Source organism: Rana temporaria, chromosome 13 (assembly GCF_905171775.1).
Source record: "Rana temporaria chromosome 13, aRanTem1.1, whole genome shotgun sequence".
Taxonomy (NCBI): Eukaryota; Metazoa; Chordata; class Amphibia; order Anura; family Ranidae; genus Rana; species Rana temporaria.
This window is the reverse complement of record NC_053501.1, coordinates 36,144,079-36,169,179: the sequence shown is the minus strand read 5'-3', so window position 1 is coordinate 36,169,179 and position 25,101 is coordinate 36,144,079. Positions and strand designations below refer to the sequence as shown.

At 41.3% G+C, this 25,101-nt stretch overlaps 1 protein-coding gene across 3 annotated transcripts in view; it reads left to right on the top strand.

The window, feature by feature from the left end:
- Positions 1-25,101, top strand: part of LRRC9 (leucine rich repeat containing 9) — a 124,192-nt gene that overhangs the window by 41,110 nt on the left and 57,981 nt on the right. For all 3 annotated transcript variants that reach the window (XR_005744831.1, XM_040333773.1, XM_040333774.1), the window contains exons 12-18: positions 2,483-2,594; positions 7,477-7,594; positions 12,198-12,344; positions 14,440-14,561; positions 16,076-16,240; positions 18,686-18,805; positions 22,591-22,782. Coding sequence is in view for 2 of the 3 variants with exons in the window: in XM_040333773.1 (XP_040189707.1) it covers positions 2,483-2,594; positions 7,477-7,594; positions 12,198-12,344; positions 14,440-14,561; positions 16,076-16,240; positions 18,686-18,805; positions 22,591-22,782 (976 nt within the window). In the remaining variant the exon portion in view is untranslated. The remainder of the gene's footprint in view (positions 1-2,482; positions 2,595-7,476; positions 7,595-12,197; positions 12,345-14,439; positions 14,562-16,075; positions 16,241-18,685; positions 18,806-22,590; positions 22,783-25,101) is intronic.

Here is a 25,101-nt window from a genome sequence, read left to right as displayed (position 1 = left end):
GCCGGTGATGTAGAGGCATGCAGATAAGGAGCAAAAAAATTGGATATTTGTACATAATGAAAGATTTCCCTGTCAGGGAAGAGGAAGTGACCAGAGTGATTAGCCTAGTTAAACCGAGACGCTTCCAAATTGTGAAAGCGTCTGGGTCTATGTGAGCCTGGAAGAACAGCGGTGGCCTAGGAAGGATAGTAAGGGGTAGTGTGGGGAGTGTAGTTTTAAAAGGACCTTTGAACCTATCCCATAGCTGCAGGAAGTGTGCTGTCACCGGATTATATAAGGACTTATGTTCTGGGCATTGTAACCAAAGCAAATTATCAACCAAAAGAGGGTCGAGGTCTATAGCTTCGAGGCTCACCCACAGCGGGACCTCCACAGTAGCGCGATATAGGGCAATCTGGGCTAGTTCGGCCGCCTGGTACTATTTGGAAAAACAAGGGACACCCAGTCCATTTTGTAATCTGTGGCATATTAGTATGGAGGAAGATACTCTGGGTTTAATGGATACCCATATGTATTTATGTATGCGGCTTTGAATTATGCAAAAGAAATAGAAGGTCACGGCTATGGGCAAGACCTGAACGAGATTGAGTATGTTAGGTAACAGAGACGGACTAGTCAAACGTATAGGGGTTGCTAAGCTGTCATAAGGGCTGACAGATGGGCCAGCATGGGGAGATAATTTGTATAAAAGGGCTGGGTTGCCAGTGAGTTTGACACCAAGGTAGGGGAGATATGATGTCGCCCATCTAAAGGAAAATGTTTCCTGCAGATGTGAGACCTCAATCGGCGGTAGGGAAACATTGAGCGATATGGACTTCAGTTGGTTGACTTCAAGACCCGATATATAACGGCAAAACGATCGAAAGTAAATATTAGGTTAGGTAATGTAATATGGGGTGAAGTAGGGATCAACCTATTATCGGTGCGGCCGATATTCACTTTTTTTAGAAGTTTAAAAAAACTGACCAATATTACCGATTTTGCTTCAAGGGGTTTTACCAGGGTAATGCATGCAGCTTTATATACATTTAATATCCGGATTCGTCCGAATAGCTAGTGTCAGCGGTTCTAGAAAGAGGGCAAAAATTTGTGGAAAGTCTAGTTCCCAGGGCATTTGGGAACCTGTTCAATCGGAAAACAGAATATCTGATGTAGGCTTGGGGATTATCGTAAAGGGCCATGATCCACCAAAGAAAATGAGGGCCAAAACCCCATTTGCGCAAGGTATAATGAAGGTAAGACCAAGACATGGTATCAAAGGCCTTTTTGATATGGAGGAACAATAGGTATAGGGAAATCTGTCATTTGCGAGCTAAATGTTGTAGAAGGATTACACGCCTGACATTGTTACTGGCCTGTCGGTGGGGAATGAAACCAACTTAGTCCTTCTGAATAAGCATGCCAATTATGTTGTTGAGTCGCAATGTGAGACTCTCGGCCAAGAGCTTGATGTCTAGATTTAGTAGGTATAAAGGCCTAAAATTAGCCCAGAAGGTATGGTCAGAGTTAAGCTTGGGAATCATGGAGATTATAAGTGTTTCCCCACCAAAAGAACGCTGCTTTAGAAGGGAATTTGAAAGCATTAGTTAAAAGAGGGACCAACCAGTCAGCAAATTTTTTATAATAGGTGGCAGACAGACTGTTGGGGCTGAGACGTTTATGGGGTTTGATAGTGCGTAGCGTTCTTTCGAGCGATATAGGGCTTTCTAACGCATCTCGGTTCTCCGTCAAAAGTGTAGGGAGGGTTAGATCATTTAAAAAAGTGTCAAGTAGGGATGGATCAACAGCTGTGTTAGACTCATATAAATGAGATAAGCATTTATTCAACTCGGCAAGTACCTTAACTGGGTGGCTAGTATAAATGTCTTTAGAGACTTTGAGACAAATTGGTTTACGCGTCCAATCAGGTTGACATTTGATATATTTTATAGCAGAAAGTTAGGGAGACATTTTTTTCAAAATTGTTGATCTTTTTTTCCCCCTTGTTTATTAAAAATAAATATAAAGCCCATAGATTCTAACAGACATTACTCTGCATTATTGCAGAGTTGTACTGCATATATTTTTTTAATATGTTGTTCAGATATACTGTAAAGTACAAGTTAAATATTCCCAATCTATCATATATTTAAAGAAAAAATGGGGCTGTAAATAACACTCTAAAAGGGGATGGGAACAAGACTATAGGCCGGGACTGCACTGCTTATACACTATACTGCTTCTTTTAAATCGGAATGTCAAAAAGTCTAGGCCATAAAATGCACAAGCTTATTGTATTATCTGGAATATGGTTTTTGTATAATTCTTTGTGCAGTTGGCTATGAAGAGCAGTTGACTTTTTAGCTTTTTAATAAATCAATTGAGAGAGCCAAAAACATATGTAACTTGTAAACACACAAATGTCAGGACTGAATTCATCTAGTAATGCAATTAACTGTGCTGTTAGGATTTCAATTGTTTGCTTATATTTTCTATTTCCTAGAAACTACAAGAAGATGTTGGAATATCTTTTTTACACATTTGACCCTGATTTTGAGAAGAAAGATCTTTTGCAAATTCTTGAGGATGGCTTTAATTTCACAAAAACGTTTAAGGTATGGATTGGTTTTGCAATCAGTGAATCTGTGTTGGATGAACACTATGGGGGTTATTTACGAAAGGCAAATCCACTATGAACTACAAGTGCAATCGCTGTAGAAATGAGGGGGACATGCAAGGAAAATAAAAAACAGCATTTTTGCTTGCACATGATTGGATGATAAAATCAGCAGAGCTTCCCCTAATTTCAGAGCTTCCCCTCAGATCTACGGTGATCTACAGCAACTGCACTTCCAAGTGCACTTTCAGTGTAAAGTGGATTTGCCTTTCATAAATAACCCCCCAGATGTTCCTCATAAATGTATTTCCTGATAGTATTTGAAAATGATTGTACCTGACTGACTTAATGTAGTAGGTAAAGAGCATTATTTTGCTTTGTTTTATACGTTACTCAATATTAAAGGATCAATCCAAATAAAACCAATATGTCAGTTTATGGTAGATGCTGAAGAGGTAAACCACATGACAAATCTCTTTGGGACGTCATTGGTGAGATATCTATGCTTGAGTTCTTGGGTCTGCACACCTGCTGTGGTCATTCTAAGGGTTCACACTCTCCCCGATGCATTTTTTTTATTTACTTTATATTATTGAGAATACAACAGGAGGTGCTGAAACACACAAAGATGGGCATGAACACCTAAATTTCCTGGTAGACATGGAGAGGGCCAGGAATTATGGCAGGGAGAAATATCGGTTTAAATATCTGAGACATTATTATTATAAAGGATTTATATAGCACTAGTTCACACAGTGCTTTACAACTTAAAGGTAGACAGTACAACTACAATACACTTTAATACAGTAGCAATCAGAGAGCCCTGCTCATTAGAGCAGTGGTCTCAAAGTACTGGCCCGCGGGCCAGTTATAAATGGCCCCCAGGCAGGGTGGAAGTGAGGGGAGCAAAAAAAAAAAATTTTTTTTTTTTTTAGCTGGTGCCATCTGGTGGTGAGCCGTTGGTATTACAAGTTATTACCACCAGATGTGAGCTGGCGCCATCTGGTGGTGGCCGTTGGTATTACAAGTTAAGCATTACAAGTTAAACAGCAATTCTAATGTCATTTTACACTATTTTCACTGTCATCTTCTTCCCTCTAATTAGAACCCCCAAACATTATATATATTTTTTATCCTAACACCCTAGAGAATAAAATGGCGATCGTTGCAATACTTTCTGTTACGCCGTATTTGCGCAGCGGTCTTACAAGCGCACTTTTTTGGGAAAAAATTACACTTTTTTTAATTAAAAAATAAGACAACAGTAAAGTTATCCCCATTTTTTTTAATATTATGAAAGATAATGTTACGCCAAGTAAATTCATACCCAACATGTCACGCTTCAAAATTGCGTCCGCTCGTGGAATGCCGACAAACTTTTTTACCCTTTAAAATCTTCATAGGCGACGTTTAAAAAAATCTACATGTTGCATGTTTTGAGTTACAGAGGAGCTAGAATTATTGCTCTCACTCTACCAATCGCGGCGATACCTCACATGTGTGGTTTGAACACCGTTTACATATGCGGGCGCTGCTCACGTATGTGTTTGCTTCTGCGCGCAAGCTCGTCGGGACGGGGTGCGTTTTCTGGCTCCTAACTTTTTTAGCTGGCTCCTAGATTCCAAGCAAATTTGTCAAACCCTGACCTACACCAGTGCTGGTGGTAATAATGCGCTCGCTGACACCAGTGCTGGGGGTTAATAATGTGTTCGCTGACACCAGTACTGACACCAGTACGGCCCCCCATGGCATATGAAAACTTGTCTTGTGGCCCTCAGGTAATTTGAGTTTGAGACCCCTGCATTAGAGCTTACAATCTAAGAGGGAGGGTAAAGAGATACAAGAGGTAATACTGTGGGGGATGTGCTGATGGAGAAAACAAATGTACAGTTGTTAGGTGGGGGCCAGATAGGCTTCTTTGAAGAGATAGATGAGTTTTCAGGGATCGTCTGAAAGTGGATAAAGTAGGAGATAGTCAGACAGATTGGGATAGGGCATTCCAGAGGATGAGAGAGGCTTCAGAAGAAGTCCTTGTGGCGAGCATGGGATGAGGTGACAAGGGAGCTAGAGAGCAGGAGATCTTGGGAGGAACGAAGAGAATGATTTGGTTGTAATTTTGAGACCAGGTTATTGGTGAGACTTACTGTATTTATCGGCGTATATAACGCGCGCTGGCTTAAAACTCGCACCCCAATTTCAGAGGGAAGTTTCAGAAAAAAAATATATATATTTTTTAAATGTTGTGGTAAATGCAGCCTATGTGCCCCATCTCCAGCCTAAATGCAGCCTATGCCTAAGCTCCAGTCTATGTGTCTATGATTTGCCTATATTAGGGATATGCAATTAGCGGTCCTCCAGATGTTGCAAAACTACAATTCCCATCATGCCTCTGCCTCTGGGTGTCATGCTTGTGGCTGTCAGAGTCTTGCTATGCCTCATGGGACTTGTAGTTCTGCAACAGCCAGAGGTCCGCTAATTGCATATCCCTGGCCTATATGCAGCCTATGTGCCCATTTGCAGCCTCACCTCGCCATATGTAAGTCTAAACACAACTGCTTGTGTGGAAGGAATAATCAGAATACTGTATTTTCCTGCTAACCAATCCCTCTTTAGCAGAACTGCTCTGCATTTGATTGGCGTTGCTACCTAGCTTAGAAATGACCAAACTGCATTTGTTTCTAGATGACCTTTTTTTGTTGTATGCAAGAAATTTGTGCAGCAGCGTTTAATTACCGTATTACCGTCTCCACCGTCGTCTCCTGTCCATCCTGTTCGTTCAGCGGCAGTCACATACACAGTCCCGCCTCCGCCATCGGCATTGGACCAGCTCCTGTGATTGATAGAACACTGGTCCAATGCCAATGGCGGAAGCGGGACTGTGTGTGTGACGTTAGAGCCGAGTAAACAGGAGAGATGGCTCGTGAATTTCGGCGGCGCTCGGAGGCACTCGGCAGCGCTTGTCCCCCTCCTTCCCCTCCGAGCCCAAGGTACACTATCGGCGTATAGCGCGCACCCGTGATTTTCCCCCTATTTTCAAGGGAAAAAAGTGTGCGGTATACGCCGATAAATACGGTAATTATTTCCTTAGTTATTTCAATATATGCAAACTTTGGTACATTATCCTGCATAATCATTGGACCAGACCCTCTTGATATCTGTTATCTGTATAGAAGGAGTTCAGCAAACTTCAGTATAACCCTCTGAACCTCTGCTGTCCAAACTTCACATATGATGTCTACTTCATTCTTCACATTATCAGATCCAATGTTAAGAAAAAATGGCTAAGAAGAATATAGTAATCCAATTATATGAGCAGGAAATTAAATTTTATTTGAGAGTTCTGTATACACCCCATCTACAGAATGCCCACAGTTATCATGGTTAGAAAAAAAAAGTTTACCTTTTTTAGCTGTTTTAAAACATCATAGCTGGGTGTGGAATACCAAGTAAAGATGAACATTAAAGTGTGTGTCAAGCTAAAAATCTTTTTATAGTTTTGGATGGAGTATGGAAAGATTAGAATAGTGTTTTTACTACTACCTAGATGTTATGGGTGATATATCCAAACACACATCCGACATGTGAAAAAAAAAAAAAAAGACAATGAATGAATGATAAAGTTCAACGTGAATGGTGAGAATTCATAAAACACATTAATATTGTGTGAATGGTGTCCATCCCATTAAATCCAGCCTTCAGAGTTTATATGGTAACTGATGTTGGTAAATTTCCAATGCAACAGTGGCTACGATCCTATCTTGTTGCTGCGCCATGTTATTGTCATCATATTTGAAAGATTATCCCTTAACGCACCTAAACACTGAAAGAAGGATGTAGGCCGATTTATTGAAGACAAATGGGAAGAGGCACTACAAGCGGTACAGCTTAGCTCCCTAAATGTTTCCCAACAGCTTTCTCAATTTTGCATATTGTTGCGAGTTCACTACACCCCGGAATTTTTTTTTAAGATGAGAGTGACGATGACCCAATTTTTCAGTAGGTGCCTCAGGGACCATGGAGATTTAATTAATTTACTGTGGTGTTGCCTCAAACTGCTCTTTCAGTCCAATATCAATGTTGACCCAAAACAATGTGTTCTGGGCATATTGGATAACTTGATAGTGCAACAACACACTCCAAAGAAGCTATTTCCAGAGCGCTGTTTCAAGTCCGTAAACTACTGCACTGCTGAAAATGGTCGGATTCTCTGACTGTTACAGAGTGGACTAGGCAGGTCAGGTCCATAATATCACAGGAACTATATATCTATCGGCACAGAGGCTTCCCTGATAAGTTTGAAAAGATATTGACGCCATGGCTTGACATGTCCGGTCTATTTCCTCTGGCATTGGTGATAAGCAGGATGGCGTCTCCCAGGGATAGTGGTAGACCCATCTAATATCTCCTCTTTTCTCTACTGTTTAACTTTTTTATTTCTGTTATGGTATGTAGATTGGAGTGGCTATAGGTATGTTATTAATGAACTGTGTATATATAGCTATGCAACTATTATTATTCCCAACTATATTACAGCTGTACCGCAATTTCATTGTTGCTCTGGATTACTATAACTTTTTTCAATAAAGTTTTCTCTTTGATATATAAAAAAAAGAAGAGTACCTCTCACTTCCTGTCTGGTAAAACCTCAGCAGGATAGTAAATGAGGGTAAATCTCTCTTAGCAGAGCCCCAAATAGTAATATAAACCTGACTGTATTTCTTACATACACGTTAATAACATTGCATTACAAATTAGCTCTTCTTGCCATTGCACATATGTTATATGATCATTTATAACGAAAGTGGGGGTTACCCTTTAAGCTTCTTTGCTTTGTGCACAATTGTCTTGGTCCTTACCATGTCATGTTGTGTTTGTCACAGCTGCCTGAACAAGAACAAGGCATTCTTCTATCCAACAGTTTGGGATTTCGTGAGACTTTCACATCGACGCAAGCAACAACGGTGGAGACAAATTATGATCCAGAGCATTTTAAATGTGGTAACCTAATTACAGTGCAATGTAGACAATATAATAAATTACAGATGGCAGTTGGGTCTAGTTCTATGTTTGTAGCGATTTAGCGTAACAAGCGTTGAATGTGCCACATTCTACAGAACTGCTTTGGGAATCATGGCGGAATGTTGGGTATTTCCACACAAGGACATGGTTCAGTGAGCCTATTTAAACCGATAAAATAACACTTTTATATATTTCCTTGAAACGGTATACTTGCTGTCATTCCCAATATTTCCATTCTTTTATTGCCTGCAGCATTACTCCGACACTAAAATGATCATGAAAAAATTATTGTGGTGTGATCAGCAGCAATATGCCTTCTGTATCTGGTTGGCTGAACAAAGAAACTGCAGTTTCTTATGCCAGCCATAGGCCCCGTACACACGACCAGTTTCCTCGGCAGAATTCAGCTTCCGACCGAGTTTCTGGCTGAATTCTGCCGAGGAAGCTGGTCGTGTGTACACTTTCGGCCGAGGAAGCCGACGAGGACCTCGGCGAGGAAATAGAGAACATGTTCTCTATTTCCTCGTTGTTCTATGGGAGCTCTCGTCCCGCCGAGGTCCTCGGCGGCTTCAGGGCTGAACTGGCCGAGGAACTCGATGTGTTTGGCACGTCGAGTTCCTCGGCCGTGTGTACGAGGCCATACAGGTAATGATACAATTGTTTGTTTGAGGCAAGCACATGCAGCCCCCATAAATTCTCCCATGACAGTCACTTTACAATTTTTTTTTTTTTTTTTACTGCAAACAATGAAAGTACCTGAATTCAAATTTGTATTAGCCTCTTGCAGTTCCTGTACAGTATGTATTCCTAGTGTAAAGAGAAAAATATTGCGCTTGTTACAGTGAAAAAAAGAAAGCAGCGATCAAAAAGTGTTATACCACACAAACAGATATGCAAAAAAGGGAAGAGATCGCGCTAAATGAATAATGCATAAACATAAATAGTGACATAAAGTTCAAATGTATAATCAGTCCTGCCACAAAGGCAAGTAAATTCAAATCTCCCAAGTGATGAACTCAATCCACAAGGAAAAGTGCTGGACAGAAAGATCCTCCACCAACGAAATAAAAGCCTCTTACCAAATATAATTGATCTCCAGATTAAAAGAGATCAAACAGCGCACAAGAGACATGGATGGATAATATCCCATAGACAGCAACAGACAGCAACAGCGATGAAATCCTGGTAACTGTGTCTTTACAGATGAATCTTTCGATATGTCATCCAGGGGTATAAGAAACAGAGAGACCTCACATAGCGTAATACCGTCTTAGTTTAATATTAAATAAAAGTGAAAATGCACTTACATAGCATAGTAGATAAATGTGTAAAAATATGAGCCGGCCCGCTCGATACACAGCCTGTATCAGGTAGACAATACGCGGTGACGTCAGAACGCCGCCTCCCAACGTTTCGTCGCGATAGGACTTGGTCACGGGATACAGGCGGCGCTTCTCTCCTTGCTGAGTGTGTGCTCTCCTCCTGTCGGTGCTCGCACTGTATGAGACTCTGCAATGGTGTCTGCTCAGCCCTTTAATGGCTCATCTGCTCTCCATGACACAGACAAGGAGCCGCTGCTGATCTCAAACAGATCAGCAGCGGCTCCTTGTCTGTGTCATGGCTCATATTTTTACACATTTATCTACTATGCTATGTAAGTGCATTTTCACTTTTATTTAATATTAAACTAAGACGGTATTACGCTATGTGAGGTCTCTCTGTTTCTTATACCCCTGGATGACATATCGAGAGATGCATCTGTAAAGACACAGTTACCAGGATTTCATCACTGTTGCTGTCTGTTGCTGTCTATGGGATATTATCCATCCATGTCTCTTATGCGCTGTTTGATCTCTTTTAATCTGGAGATCAATTATATTTGGTAAGAGGCTTTTATTTCGTTGGTGGAGGATCTTTCTGTCCAGCACTTTTCCTTGTGGATTGAGTTCATCACTTGGGAGATTTGAATTTACTTGCCTTTGTGGCGGGACTGATTATTCATTTGAACTTTATGTCACTATTTATGTTTATGCATTATTCATTTAGCGCGATCTCTTCCCTTTTTTGCATATGTATTCCTAGTGTACACTGTGTAAGTAGAGCTTAGAGGGGAGTGGGGTGGTAGCAGCACAATGGCCCAGTTAGATGTGTTGTACTGCAAGGTGCCATCATGATAGGAGGAGAGAACAGAGTAAGGGCCCTTTCACACGGGCCGGATCAGTAATGATCTGCCTCCTTGTGTCCGTCAGAGAAAGGTCAGATTCCTTCCCCTGCTGAACAGATTTGTGTAAATATGAGGACTGGATAGACAGAAAAACAAATACTTTGGCAGGTAAAACATCCCTCATTTATCGATTTTTAAATTTTTCGTTAAGTTCATTATGATAAAATAATCATATTTTTGTATTGATTTCACTAATTTGGATTTCAATCGACAAATGATTGTTTTGATTAACCACTTAAGGACCGCCTCATGTACATATACGTCAGCAGAATGGCACAGGCAGGCACATGTACGTATATATACGTGCCCTGCTTGACGTGGGTCGGGGGTCCGATCGGGACCCCCCCCCCGTACATGCGGCGGTCCCCGTGGCTTCAGGAGCGATCCGGGACGACGGCGCGGCTATTCGTTTATAGCCGCTCCGTCGCGATCGCTCCCCGGAGCTGAAGAACGGGGAGAGCCGTGTGTAAACACGGCTTCCCCGTGCTTCACTGTGTCGGCGCATCGATTGCGTCATTCCCTTTATAGGGAAGACACGATCGATGACGTCATTCCTACAGCCACACCCCCCTACACTAGTAAACACTCACAAAGTAAACCCTAACTCCTACAGCGCCCCCTGTGGTTAACTCCCAAACTGCAAACTGTCATTTTCACAATAAAGAATGCAATTTAAATGCATTTTTTGCTGTGAAAATGACAATTGTCCCAAAAATGTGTCAAAATTGTCCGAAGTGTCCGCCATAATGTCGCAGTCACGAAAAAAATCGCTGATCGCCGCCATTAGTAGTAAAAAAAAAAAAAAAAAAAAAAATGCAAAAAAACTATCCCCTATTTTGTAAACACTATAAATTTTGCGCAAACCAACCGATAAACGATTATTGCGATTTTTTTTTTACCAAAAATAGGTAGAAGAATACGTATCGGCCTAAACTGAGGAAAAAAAAATGTTATATATGTTTTTGGGGGATATTTATTATAGCAAAAAGTAAAAAATATAGCATTTTTTTCAAAATTGTCGCTCTATTTTTGTTTATAGCGCAAAAAATAAAAACCGCAGAGGTGATCAAATACCACCAAAAGAAAGCTCTATTTGTGGGGAAAAAAAGACGCCAATTTTGTTTGGGAGCCACGTCGCACGACCGCGCAATTGTCTGTTAAAGCGACGCAGTCCCGAACTGTAAAAACCCCTTGGGTCTTTAGGCAGCATTTTGGTCCGGGGCTTAAGTGGTTAAAACAATCTCGATCTATTGAAACAGAATAAAAAAATTTGATTAAATCACAATTTTTTTAATTTGGTAATGAATGTTTTCAAACAAAAGATTGTTTGAAACATTGCAATAAATTACTGAGTGTGCATATATTTTTCATTCACAGGGAAGGTGGTGGGGTGGACAATTCTCTTGTCTTAGGCCCCGTACACACGTCTCGACGGGCAAAACACATAGTTTTGCTCGTCGAGTTCCTTGTGAAGCCGCCGAGGATCTCGGCGAGCCAAGTTTCCTCATTGACTAACGAGGAAATAGAGAACATGTTCTCTATTTGGCCCGACGAGATCCTCGTCGGCTTCCTCGGCCAAAAGTTTACACACCACCGGGTTTCTCGGCAGAATACGGCTCCGATCGAGTTTCTGGCTGAATTCTGCCGAGAAACTTGGTCGTGTGCACGGGGCCTCACAGTATCCAAAGCTGGCCATACACTGATTGAAATTCAGCCAGGGACAGGACAAATTTCAATCAGTGTTTGGGCTTCCCTACTCAACAGAAGTTGATTGTTTAATCAACTTCTGTCTAATGCCTCGTACACACGATTGGTTTTTCCGTCGGAGTAAACTCCAACAGGTTTTTCCAACGGCATTTCGCTCAAGCTGTCTTGCATACACACGATCACACCAAATTCCAACCGTCAAAAACGCTGTGACGTACAACACTACTATGAGCCTAGAAAAATGAAGTTCAATGCTTCCGAGCATGCGTCAAATTGTTTCCGAGCATGCATGGCTTTTTCTCAGTCAGAATACCATACAGATGAACGGAATTTCCGTCGGAATAAAAAGAGAACATGTTCTCTTTCTAACTCTTTCTTTCCGAAGGAAAAAGTCAGATGGGGCATACACACGGTCAGAATATCCAATGAAAAAATTCCGTCAGACTTTTTCCATCGGAAATTCCAACCGTGTGTACACGGCATAAGGGACATAATGCAACATTTTCCATTGATGAGCATCTGGAGCCAATCGGCTGCAGATCAGTGTATTTTGACATAGACGGGTTAAGTTTGTTTGTTATCGAATAAGAAAATGTATATTTGTCCTGTTTTCATTGCATTTTGTTTTTTCTTTTTTTTATATATGCTTAGGTAAACTGATCATTGCTAAAGTTTTCCTGGGCCGTAGTGTTCAAGCCCAAGAAGATCTTGTGATAAATCCAGATACTTACCCTGATGCCAATACTGTATTCAGGCCATTGAAATTTAAGAGAAATTGTGTATATTATTCAAAAAACGGTATGTTCACTTCCATGTTGCAGCCTTACTATGTAAAAATACCTATATTCATAAGCTTATGCAATAATATAATCGCCTAGAAATCTATCAACTTAAAGAGGAAGCATATTAAAGTGTATATCCGTGCAAAACTTAAAAAAAAACTATCAATTTCATGGGGCCATTGCAAGAAACCATGAAGGGCCTCCAACCGGGGCCCTTCCCACTGATCTCGGAGCCCCTTTATTATTGTCCCACAGCGTGCCACCTTCCTGCCATCTTAGGTTCCCCCCACAGTGGCGGAACACCAGAGACCAGTTGAAAGTGCAACCTTTGCGGCCCTGGTAGTTCCGCCTCTGGTGTCGCTATTTTTTTTTATTTAATTATTGATATATTTTTTATTATTTTGTTTTAGTTATTTATTTTTTAAAATTTTATTTATTTTTTTCTACATAATTACTTTTTAGGACCCCCATTGGGGGGGCTTTGGTGAAATATCTATGGTCTAAACAGACCCCTTATGTCTCACTTTTGAGACAGAGAAAAGAACTGAGGACAAATTCATCAGTCCCTTTCTCTACAGCCTCGGCTGCACAGAATGAATGCGCAGGAATAACTTTGTACAGAGATTCCCGTTCATTCATAAACTGAAGCACAGTAAACACTATTTACTATGCCTCAGCTATGAATGGGGAAAAAAGTCAGTGATCACTGATATGCATTAAGACAAGGAAGGGGCCGGTAAATGACACATTTTCTATCCCCTTTCCTGTTCTCCATTCTGACAAATCCCCCCCCCCCCCCTATGAAGCCAGCGGGAGGTGGGAGGGGGCCAAAGGCAGCAGGACAGGGATAGGAAGGTGGTGGGAGTGGCATGTAGTGAAACTAATGCCTCCCATTTCCCTTTTGCAGCCGCTGAATGTCTGTCTGTGGGAGAGAGAGGAGGAGAAGCGGGCATTCAGTGGCTACATGGAGGGATTGGTTTCTCTACATACCACCGCCCTTCTATACAGGTGTACAGGGGGGCTGCACAGGTCCCCAGGTCACAATGACAACCCCCTGTAGGTACGCGCCTGATCTATGTATATTGCAAGGATTTTAACAAACTTTGTTGCAGATTTCTAGCTTTTGTTTTTCTGAAGAAATAGCTGTTTGTCTGTCTCCATGTAATAAAGTGACTTTATAATTATCAATCAGCTGCTGATTGTAGAAAAACTGAGAATTTGTTGGTGTACTAAGCCTGCCAACATCCTACATAACATCAAAGAAAGTTTATGCACCAAGTGCATTGAGGGATGCCCCCATGGACTTTGTATGGCAAAAATAGATAGTATTGGAAGTCATATTTGGGTAAAAAATGGCACACGTGTCAATCAGCTGCTGCACTTGAAGGCTTCTGATGAGGAAACTGGCAGGGTCTGAATACATTTAGACATGATTTCCCTTTTGGGAGTATTCCACTTAAAACCTTTTATTGCAGCTGATGCTCAAAATCTGACTTCTATCGTAGTGCAGACTTTTGGGAAAATCGGTAAATCGCACAAGCAGAAAAGGGGGGGGGGGACTTCCGTACACCATCTGCCTTTTGTCCGCTGGAAACCTGTCCGCTAGGCCAGAAAACTGTCCGGTAGGCCCTACACACGACTGAACATGTCCGATGAAACTGTTCCGCGGACCAGTTTCAGCGGACATGTTCGGTCGTGTGTACGGGGCCTGACACTCACCATAGCCTGATCTCGATCCAGCGATGTGCATGAGACCTGAGGCTCTCACGGGTCTCTCCCTAATGATTGGGTGAGATGCAGCAGCTGGAGTTCATTGGCTCCTGCTGCTGTCAAATCCGCTCTGTGTCTTATGGTTGCAAAGAGCCAGCTCGGGAGCGAGCACACACGTGAGTGCCCCCACAACAAGCGGGTTGCTATGGGGCAAAGGGGGAGGGCCCAGAGTGTGGGTGGTGGAACCGAGAAGAGGAGGATCAGGGCTGCTCTGTGCAAAACCACTCCACAGAGCAGGTAAGTATAACATGTTTTAACATACATTTTTTTCATGTACAATTACTTTTAAATCATTTTTATTCTGTCATACTGGAAATTTTGACTGCTCTGTCTTTTTGCAGAAGCACAATCTTCAGAGGAGCATGGGAACTGTGACTGCAGCCTACACCGGTGTGATTGGTTTGTGTTTGATCCTGAGCTCATCCTGCCAGAGTACATTGTTGAGTTTGAATATATTCCGCTGGTACAATTCTTATTACTCTACTGTATCATTCTCTACATATTATTGACTGGGCAGTGATATGTTGACACAATTAACATGTAACTCAACTTTTGCTAAAAATAAAAAAACATATGCAGAAGAGTTACAGTATATACATTTTAAGGGCTTACAAAAAGTTAAAGGCATATTTTTACTCGCTGTTGATCTGTAGATCAATGACAGGCCATTGCTGTAACTTCCTCAAACTGACTCTTTTTCTCCATTATCTGCTTAATGGCCCCTTTCACACTTGTACGACTTGTCCCACGATTTGGGACTGCAAAATAGCATGACAGGTCGTTCCCCATGATTTCCAATGACCACCATTCATATTAGTATGACTTCAAGTCGTTCCGACTTCAAAGTTCTCCCTGCACTACTTTGGTCCAATTTTGATGCCAATTACACAGGCATTCCTTGAAATCACGGCAGCGAAATCGCAGTGAAGTCGCCCAAGTGTGAAAGGGGCCTTAGGCATATCTAAACCCCAAAACAGAAAATTTACATATCAGATTACTAATGCTTAGATGTAGTGGCTGCATATGTTTTAATTTAAAAAAAAATTCAGGCTGGCCATTCTGTCAATATTACACTTCACTTCTTATGGGTGACAGCTCTATAAACAGTATATGGAGGGTCAGTGCTGTCCCACTAGGCTGCTTTCCTAATTCGAATTTCAAACCTCCCCTTCTTATCATCCCTATTACATAAGGGACCTTTGCTTTGTAGTTCAGCAAATAGCTGAGGAAAGCAGATAACATTGTTTGAGATTTCAGTTCAGTACGCGGGCAGTTACAAGGCCCCAAGTTCTCTTACAGTATCAACAGGTATTCAAAATGTGCTTGCAGAAAATGTACTTCACCGTAACAAAAAAAGGATAAAAAAAAACGTTGCCACCACATCTAAGGATCTACTTTAAAGTGGTTGTAAAGGGTGAAGGTTTTTTACCTTCTTGCATTCTATGCATGAAGATAAAAAAACTTCCATGTGCTGCTCCCCCACATCCCCTTAATTACTCACCTGAACCCATCTCGATCCAGCGATGTGCACGAGAGACTTGGCTGTTCCGGGACTCCCTCTCCTCATTGTCTGAGCGAGCAGCAGGTGCCCATTGGCTCCCACTGCTGTCAATCACAGCCAGTTAGCCAATGAGGAGAGAGCGGGGGATGGGGAGGAGCCATGGCTCTGTCTTAAGGATGCATAGAGCAGTGGCTCGGGAGCGAGCATTCCACCGCTCGGATGATGGTGGAAAGCTTACTGAGGAGAAACAGGAAGTGAGAAATTCAAACAAAGAAAAAAACATTTAGAAGGGAAATTGAAGGAAAGGGTAAGTGATCCAACAATGCACTAGCTTAAAGGAACCTATTTAGAAAATAAAAGATGAACCTTTACAACCCCTTTAATTCTCCATTATCACTAGAAGTATCCATCAGAACATGTATTTTCCATTTGTATTTCCTATGTATGTTAATTACCATTTATTTCTTTGTTTCCAGGTAGGGGCCCCAGCTTCTAGTCTTCACGATAGTGAGGCTGAAATTAAACTGGATGAAGAAATTATTTCCATGAAGCCGACTGTCAAACCTCGGCCCAAAATAATTAGTTTAGATGAAAATACTATCCTTTCTGTAGCTAAAGCCAGTACTTACAGTCAAATAACAGTAAGTATTGAAAATTCTAAATGCTGGGATGCCATCATACAGTGTGTTAAGTTTGAATAAAGTCGAGAAAGGGTAGAACCTTTGTTGGAATCCACACTTTTGAGTTGTCACCAGAACTGGAAGGGAGGGAAAAACTTCCAAAGAGGACACCTGTTTCTGTCAAAGTTATGGTTAATGTATGTAAATGCCCTGCTAAAGAATATCATCGTTTTCTTGTAATTGCTTTTAGCAGGACCTGGCTATGTCTCGGTTAAACTGCAAACTTTCATGCTACAGCTGTATCCTTCCCATTCCATAAAGGTTCACAAAGACTGCCAGTCACATTATATTTTCCAATGTTCCAAGCCATATTTGCATTGTCTTTACTTTTAAGCATGCTTTCTGTTTGGGGGGCACTTAAGAGATGGAGTTTTTGATTAATGTAATATAAAATATATATTTATAAATAAATTAAGAAAATAAAAGAAAAGTAGTTTTACTAGTTGTTTTGTGGAGGATATTAAAGAATAATTAGGGGCAAGTAAGGATTATGTACAGGAATGTGTATTGAAGACATCTTTGTTGAATTGTTAATTTGTTATATTGAAACAACTTCAGTAAAAAAACATGTATTGTTATTTTAAAGTGGTTGTGGTTGTAAACCCTCTCCTATACCCAGTGAAGTGAATAGCCTCAGATGATACAGAGATGAAACAAATCCTTCTACATATGCTGTACATGTGCTGTCTTTCCCTTTCTACATTCTTTGGAAGATCGTGTTAAAATTTTTGGCCCAGATCCACAAAGAAATTACGCCGGCGTATCTATTGATACGCCGCGTAATTTCTAAGATGCCCCGTCGTATCTTTGTTTTGTATCCACAAAACAAGATACGACTGAATGTGGGTTTGATCCGACTGGCGTACGTCATAGTACGCCGTCGGATCTTAGGTGCATATTTACGCTGGCCGCTAGGTGGCGCTTCCGGCGATTTCCGCGTCGAGTATGCAAATTATCTAGATACGCCAATCCACAAACGTACGTCCGCCCGGCGCTTTTTTTTACGTAGTTTACATAAGGCTTTTTTCGGCGTAACGTTACCCCTGCTCTATGAGGCGTATGCAATGTTAAGTATGGACGTCGGGCCAGCGTAGAATTTTCCGTTGTGTATGTCGTTTGCGTAAAACGTTCGTGAATAGGGCTTTGCGTAAATTACGTTCACGTCATCTAGGCATTGAGCGGGCGTAATTTAATTTGAAAATCCAACGTGATACTGAGCATGTGCGCACATGCGCCGTACGAATTTTTTTTACGTGGGGTCAAGCTTGTTTTACATAAAACACGCCCCCCTGTTCATCATTTGAATTCCACGCCCTTACGCTAGGAGATTTACGCTATGCCACCGTAACTTTAGAGGCAAGTGCTTTGTGAATACAGCACTTGCCTCTCAAAGTAGCGGCGGCGTAGCATAACTACGATACGCCTGCACCCCCCCCCTCCACATAGGCAGAAGAACAAAGGAACATGCATAGCTGAACTCTGATTAGACAAGCTCTCTGCTTATTTCCCTCTAAGCTCCCTCCCTGACACAAATTTTCAGCTGCTGTTATCTCATATGTTGGAGAACTTGTCAGAATTTACTCTGCTGATAACAGAGGAACAGAGCAGCAGAAAAAAACAGTACTTAGAGCTTTGGAGAGAGATAAGTAAACACTACAGATATATGTGTTTAGGTCAAATTTCATGAATTGGGTTTACAACAACTTTAACTTTGCCTGAAGTTACTTGAGGACAGTTCTAAAGGGGTGCATACATATGTGGCTCATCACAAGAACAGGACTTATTAGGGGACAAGACGAGTTAGAGAAGATGCAGTCCAAATGTCTAACGGAGGCTGAATCACCATTTTATAATGACTACAGTACTAGTGTCAAGTGCAAAAGCAACCAGCCGGTCAGGAAGCGTTGTGACTTGGCAGAGGTGATTTAAGGCCCTGGTAGTGAAAGAGCTTGTGTGCTTAGGCTCCTTCTCTAGTGATCGGAACTCCAATACTGGATTTTATTTTGTGGCACATACTATTCTAGACACCCAGAATGTCACGGAAGATGGAGTAAGGCCTTGGGAGAAAATAAGCACAGTGTTGCACAGCGTAAGGAGAGTCAAGCTTCCTAGTATTCAAATGTAATATATGAATCAATGTTACTAGGAGTGAGGTGATGAGTAATGGGCTGGTGGAGTCTGGTACAAGCTAAATGGTATCGGTTCAGAAATGCTGCACAACTAAAGTGGAAGAAGAGTTATGAAGTATATTGAGGAACTGTTATTCACAATGTACTTATTATTATATTATTATATTTTAGGTTCATTGTCCTTCTATTTTTATTTTTTTTTTTTTTAGCAAAGAAACGCTCTGGTTTAATTATTGCGTGTGAAAGTCATACTTAAAGTATTTTTCCTTTTAAACAGGTCTTGAACTTACATGGTAACAGTTTAAGCAAACTGAGGGAGATTTCAAAACTACGTGGGCTTCAAAAGCTTATCTTAAGTTTTAATGAATTTTCAAGTCTAGAGGATGTTTCATGCTTGGTAAGTTAGATTTTACCATGGAATGTATTATTGTGACTAGGTACTGCTTTATATTAAGTTGCCTTTAGATATTAATTGTATGTACAAATGTAGTGGGTGACATTACTAATTGGTAATAGACATTTTATGTCTTTCCAGTTCTGTACTTTTTATCCATTACTATAACAAGTTTTACCATGAAAGATAAGTGAATTTTTAATTGCCCAATATAGATTCTGTCCCAACAAGTGGCAACTTTTCAAATGCTGTTAAAAAAACAAATGTTGTCGTTTACAATGCTTGGCCTGCCCAGGGCTACCATGAGTGTTTAACCACTTCAATGCTGGGCACTTTCACCTCCTTCCTGCTAAGGTACATTTTCAGCTTCTGGCACTGTTGCACTTTGAATCACAAATGTGTGGTCTTGCAACACTGTACCCATATGACATTTTTATCAATTATTTTGAGACGGAGCATTTTATTTGGTGGTATTTTCTCACCGCTGTTTTTTATTTTATTTTTTTCATTTTTTGCTAAACAAATGAAAAAAGACCGAACATTTGGGGAAAAAACAAGTTCTTCTTAGTTTCTGTCATAAAATTTTGCAAATAAGTAACTGATGAGGCATCACTGTTGGGCATTGATGAGGCGGCACTGATGGGCACTAATAGGGGGGCATTGATGAGCAATGATAGGCGGAACTAATTGTCACTGATGAAGATGAAGCTGCCCTAGGTGGTAGTTTCATAATAGCTTATGCTCAAAAGTGAATTGAATAAAACGTATTATTCAAACCGGAGAACTAGTGGCATCTAGTGGTAGAAAGGATTTACTGTGGATGACAGCTTTGGGTTGAATGTGAGTAAAAAAGCAAAAGTTATTTTTTATTTTTACCATTATTGAGATATATATATGTTTTTTATTTTTAGATGGAGCTTTGAAGTAGTTTAATACCCTCTCAGCATTTTTCAACTTAAAACATTAAGCACAATAAAATTAACATTCCCCGTTAAAGTATTTGTTCAAATTCTTAGTCCCGGTATAAACAACAAAAAGTAAATACTTGAAATATGGACTCAAAAATCACATTCCATAAATAACAACTATGTATACTGTGATTGCCGAGTCTGTATTTCAGGTCTTTTATATCTCTCTATAAACTGACAGTGTGATTTTGAGGCCTTGGGTCAGCTCATACCCCTCTTGAGTTTATCATTGCTGAAACGTTCTACTGTACCAGACTGTAAAATCATCCTCACGGAATCCTAGACAACTATGAGGACCTTACAGTATGGGAAGTAAAGGCATGTGTTACTATATCAAAAACACTATAATTTATTGAGGGTTTCTCCTTAATTGCATTGGCCTACAGGTGCATCCTACTTACAAAGTGAGTAGTAACCTCTTACTTAAAGTTTTACTGTATATTTTTGGGGGTCAATAGGACTAAAAAGACAACAATTCCTGTGAAGGTGTACCTTTTCAGTTTGTTAAAGTAAATTGCCAAAATTAGCTTTGGTTTGGGTAGTCACTGTGAAGTTGAATGTTTACCTTTTTTTGTGTTCCCACCTTCTACTCTAATCTTATGCTTTCTGTTAGGTTTTTGCTGTAGACTTGCTTTATATTATACAGAATACAGACATAAGAATCTCCCTATTGCAACAGGAGAGGTCTAAGGTGGTGGTGGTAATAGAGGTGTGTGAATATCTATAAATTACAGTAGATAGACATTACTGGTGGAAACTTTAACTGCCCATAGATTGCAAGCTGTAAAAAAACAAAAAAAAAAAAACGATTCCTCCATCCAAACGAGGTGGATCGAGGAATCCTTCCTGATGGAACATTGTATTCTGACAGTAAGGACTCTCCACTGTCAAAATACACTGGTCAGCGGCTGCAGCCACTAATCCAGAACAGTTTTCCAACATTCCTGCTCGACAGAAGTTGATTCATTGATAGACTTCTGTTGAACAGGGAGGGCCACACATGGATCTAAATTGATCCGACCATTGCTGAACCAAATGATTTTCAATCCATCAATGGCCAGCTTTAATTTACTAAATAACTGAACTTGTCAGCATCTACTAATAAACTGAAATACCAGTTTCAGATAGACTATGGCCCCGTACACACGACCAGTTTCCTCGGCAGAATTCAGCTTCCGACCAAGTTTCTGGCTGAATTCTGCCGAGGAAACTGGTCGTGTGTACACTTTCGGCCGAGGAAGCCGACGAGGAGCTCGACGAGGAAATAGAGAACATGTTCTCTATTTCCTCGTTGTTCTATGGGAGCTCTCGGCCCGCCGAGCTCCTCGGCGGCTTCAGGGCTGAACTGGCCGAGGAACTCGATGTGTTTGGCACGTCGAGTTCCTCGGCCGTGTGTACGAGGCCTTACCCTTTAAAGCTTTAAAAATAGACTATTTTGTGAATACAAATACTAAACCTTTGCCAAGTGTGTCCAAAATAAACTTGATTTACCGTATATACTCGAGTATAAGCCGAGGCACCCAATTTTACCACAAAAAAATGGGAAAACTTATTGACTCGAGTATAAGCCTAGGGTGTCCATCTGCATGCCTCACTGTGTCCATGTGCATGCCTCACTGTGTGCATGCCTCACTGTGTGCATGCCCCACTGTGTCCATGCCTCACTGTGTCCATGCCCCACTGTGTCCATGCCTCACTGTGTCCATGCCTCACTGTGTCCATGCCTCACTGTGTCCATGCCTCACTGTGTCCATGGCTCACTGTGTCCATGCCTAGACTTACGTTTAACATGGGAGTATATAGAAGGGGTGCCCGCACTGAGGGAGCCCGCAGCCGACGTGTGAACGTATACTTCCCAGCATCTATCTGCACGCCTCAGACCGTTGCTACAACGGTAAGGGAGACCACAAAGTAAGGGAACCCTTCCCCCCCTGGGGAGCCTGTGCTCGGGGAGTTCAACCCCCGGAGCCCCCCCTTGCCCCCCCATTCCCCCTCTGCTACCCTTGACCGCTCCTTTTTTCCTTCTCTTTTTCTCTGTCCTTGGTTCTGACTTTCTACCCTCTGGAATAGTACACACCCCTTTTAGGGGGTCTTTCTTGAAATAAAGAGAAAATGTGGGGACCGGTCGCGTTATCCGGATACTTTGCTATAAATTGGCACAGTTGTTACTTTTCGTTGTTGTATACCTAATCTATTACGTGTGCTGTGTATATGGTTGTACCATGTCGGCCTGCGCAGCCTTGTTCCTGTTTACAAATAAACAATTTTGAAAAAAAAAAAAAAAGAAGGGGTGCCCGACTAAAAAATCGATGCTCCACCGGGCGTAGGTCCCCCGGACAACAAACTTTGCACACTTGTAGAGGAAGAGTGGGGCTATATGTGTGCCAAGATGGGGACCTACGGCCGGTCGGTACGGGGTTCCCCCAAAGTTCAGGAGATCAGGCGCAAAAAGGTGACTCAAGTATAAGCCGAGGGGGGCATTTTCAGCACCAAAAAATGTGCTGAAAAACTCGGCTTATACTCGAGTATATACGGTAATAAATTCAAAACCAACCATAAAATTGCCAAAGCAAAAAAAAAAAGTTATTGTGGTATAAATGTATTACTTGTTAATTTTATTAATGTTGTGTATATTGAGTAAACATATACAGTACTGAAGTGGTTGGCCTTTATTTAATAGACAATTCGCAATATGCAGTTTTGCTGTCATTCTACTGTGAGCAGTACTCGTTACTGCATTATGTTACTAAATTACATTTTGAATCAAACTACCAGAACATTATTCATCATCATATGAATTAATCTCCAATTTCACTTTAGCCAAATCTGGAATACCTTGATGCCAGCCATAACAGTGTGACAGCTCTGGATGGTGTTAAAGGACTGGCAAAACTGAAGCATTTAGATGTGAGCTGGAACCAATTAACAAGAATCAGGGAAGATATGAACATTTTACGAACACAAACTCCACATCTTCTGTCACTGAATATAAACTACAATCCCTGGCAAAAGGTTAGTCTGACTAAAGAAGTGGTTCTAAACCTTTTTCCTGTTGCCAACCATCTCATAGCACCAGTCAGTTCTTTCAGCTCTATCCCAATGAAAGAAGTCCCAATGGATCTAATTTTGTTTCCCCCCACCCCATGGTAATTCCACCCCATGTGCCCCTATGTGCCAAACAAGTACATACTTGCTGGCACCTTGCTGAACATAGCATACCACAAAATGAAACTCAGTTCCCAAGAATTAAAGGTGAACTTTGTTTATGAACAGTATGCTCATAACATTCTTGTAATAAATATACCAAACCGCTACTGGCTATAGTACAATTAATCATTGTCTGAATGTATTGTGTGATGTTAATCATACAGTATATCAAACTATTGCAAGTAGTGGCAGTGAAGTTTGTAAATACAAAGCTGCACAATGACATTTGTACTTAAACGTAGATAGTATCTCGGTGCATGAAAAAATTAGAACTGTACGTTTTTCTTAAAGTCAGCACACCACAATGCACAGACAGATGGTTAATATCTGTGTGATTTTATACACAAAAAGACACAGGCATGTTGTAGTGCATTGTTTATGCACATTGTAGTGTCATTCAAAACGAATAGCGCTAATGCTGCATGTTGCACCAGTGCGTGGCAAAATGCACATTTTAACACGTTCTTGCAACTCACTAGTCTGAAAAGGCCCTAATACAGAAAATTGTTTAGGCCAACTTTACGATATGTATTGTGGACAATTAATCATGTTGTGTGTTGCACCCCAATGCTCAGATGGAGACAGTTAGTTTCTCCTTCAGCTGCCTTCCAGATAGTTACTTGGAATCATGGTCACTTCCACAGGCGTGATCTGCAATGGCAGTCTGGAGACTCCTCAACAGTGGACAGAATGAGGAAATGACAGGCAGAGCATAGGAATCCACCCAATAAGAGCAAGCTACTACTAATTGTAATGATGCTATCAAAATGGCGAGGTCAATTTCAGAAAGCACTGCACTCACAACGGGACCTGCCTCCTCAACTAGTTGGTGACCATGGACTAAGAAGTCCTACAATGAAAAGGGTTAACGCTTTAGTATATAAAAAAAGTTTAATACAAAGATTATTATACAAATGGTATACAAATGTTATCATTGCACAGATGTACCACCTCCACCTTTCACCAATTAAAAATGACGTGGTCATAAAAGCATCGGCTAGCAGCTGCTTACACACCCATACATTCCAAATGTTACTATGAAGACATAGGGGTTGACATTCTAAAACTGGAGATTGCTAAACCCAGTGCAGCTTGCATAGAAAGTTTTTTTTTTGTCAAAGATTAACTGAACAAGCTTGTTAGATGATGCTTGGCTACCATGTACAGCTGCGCCAGATTTTGCACTCTCCAGTTTTAGTAAATATAGCTGGAGGGCTGTTTTAGCAAAACGCACATGGAGACAGAAAAGGGGTTCTCATGTGGACCCAGGCCAACCTAGATGTGTAGGACTTGGAACAAGTGTTTTATAACCATTCGCGCTTCCCTGGGGTAGTGCGCAAGTACAACTAGCTATTGGCTCCTTGACTAGCTGCACACAAGAGGTAAATGGCATCTGTCAATGATCAGTTTGTATGGGCGGCACGCTGCATAGTAGAAGGAGATGGGCAGCAGAATCCCTTGTACAGAAATCTTCAGGCACTGAAGTTTGTGTTTCTATCTTTCCCCGTTGCCAACACATCAAACTCTGCCAGTGTTTCAGGCAGCTGTTAAAGCCACAGACGCCAAAGGTCTGCATACCATATGTTGCCTGAAAGCTGTTTGTTGGGCACTGGGGTTTAAAACCTTTTATTCAATGATGCAAAATCCACTACTACTTACCAACCAATCAAAAATCACCTTTAATTTGTGTATTTGTGTAGCACCCTGATGTTAAGGCAGGCTTGCTATTAAATTTATTTGCCAAGTGTTGGTTGCCTTGGCCAATTGTCAGAAGGTCAATTGATTTCACCCTAATTCTGGAATTGCTGCACTTCTCTCTCCTGTCGCTAGATGGCTGTGTATCTGGTGACATTAGATAAGACAAGGGCAATACAAGGTCAGATTAGGAATGAATGGGGTATTTCAGCCAATGGGCATGGATTTTCTTGAGTCCCTTGGCCTGCTGGGAGAACCTATTTATTTGGGTTGAGTCAGGTGTTCTGGGTTCTGTGCCACCTGGATGGCTGTCTGGGTGGGACATGTGTTGTATTGCCCGGGCTGCTAGGCCAGAGACCTAAGGACATCTGGCTGCTGAGGGCCTATCGAGAAGCAAGAGAGCAGCATAGAGTTAGGACTGCGGGCTTA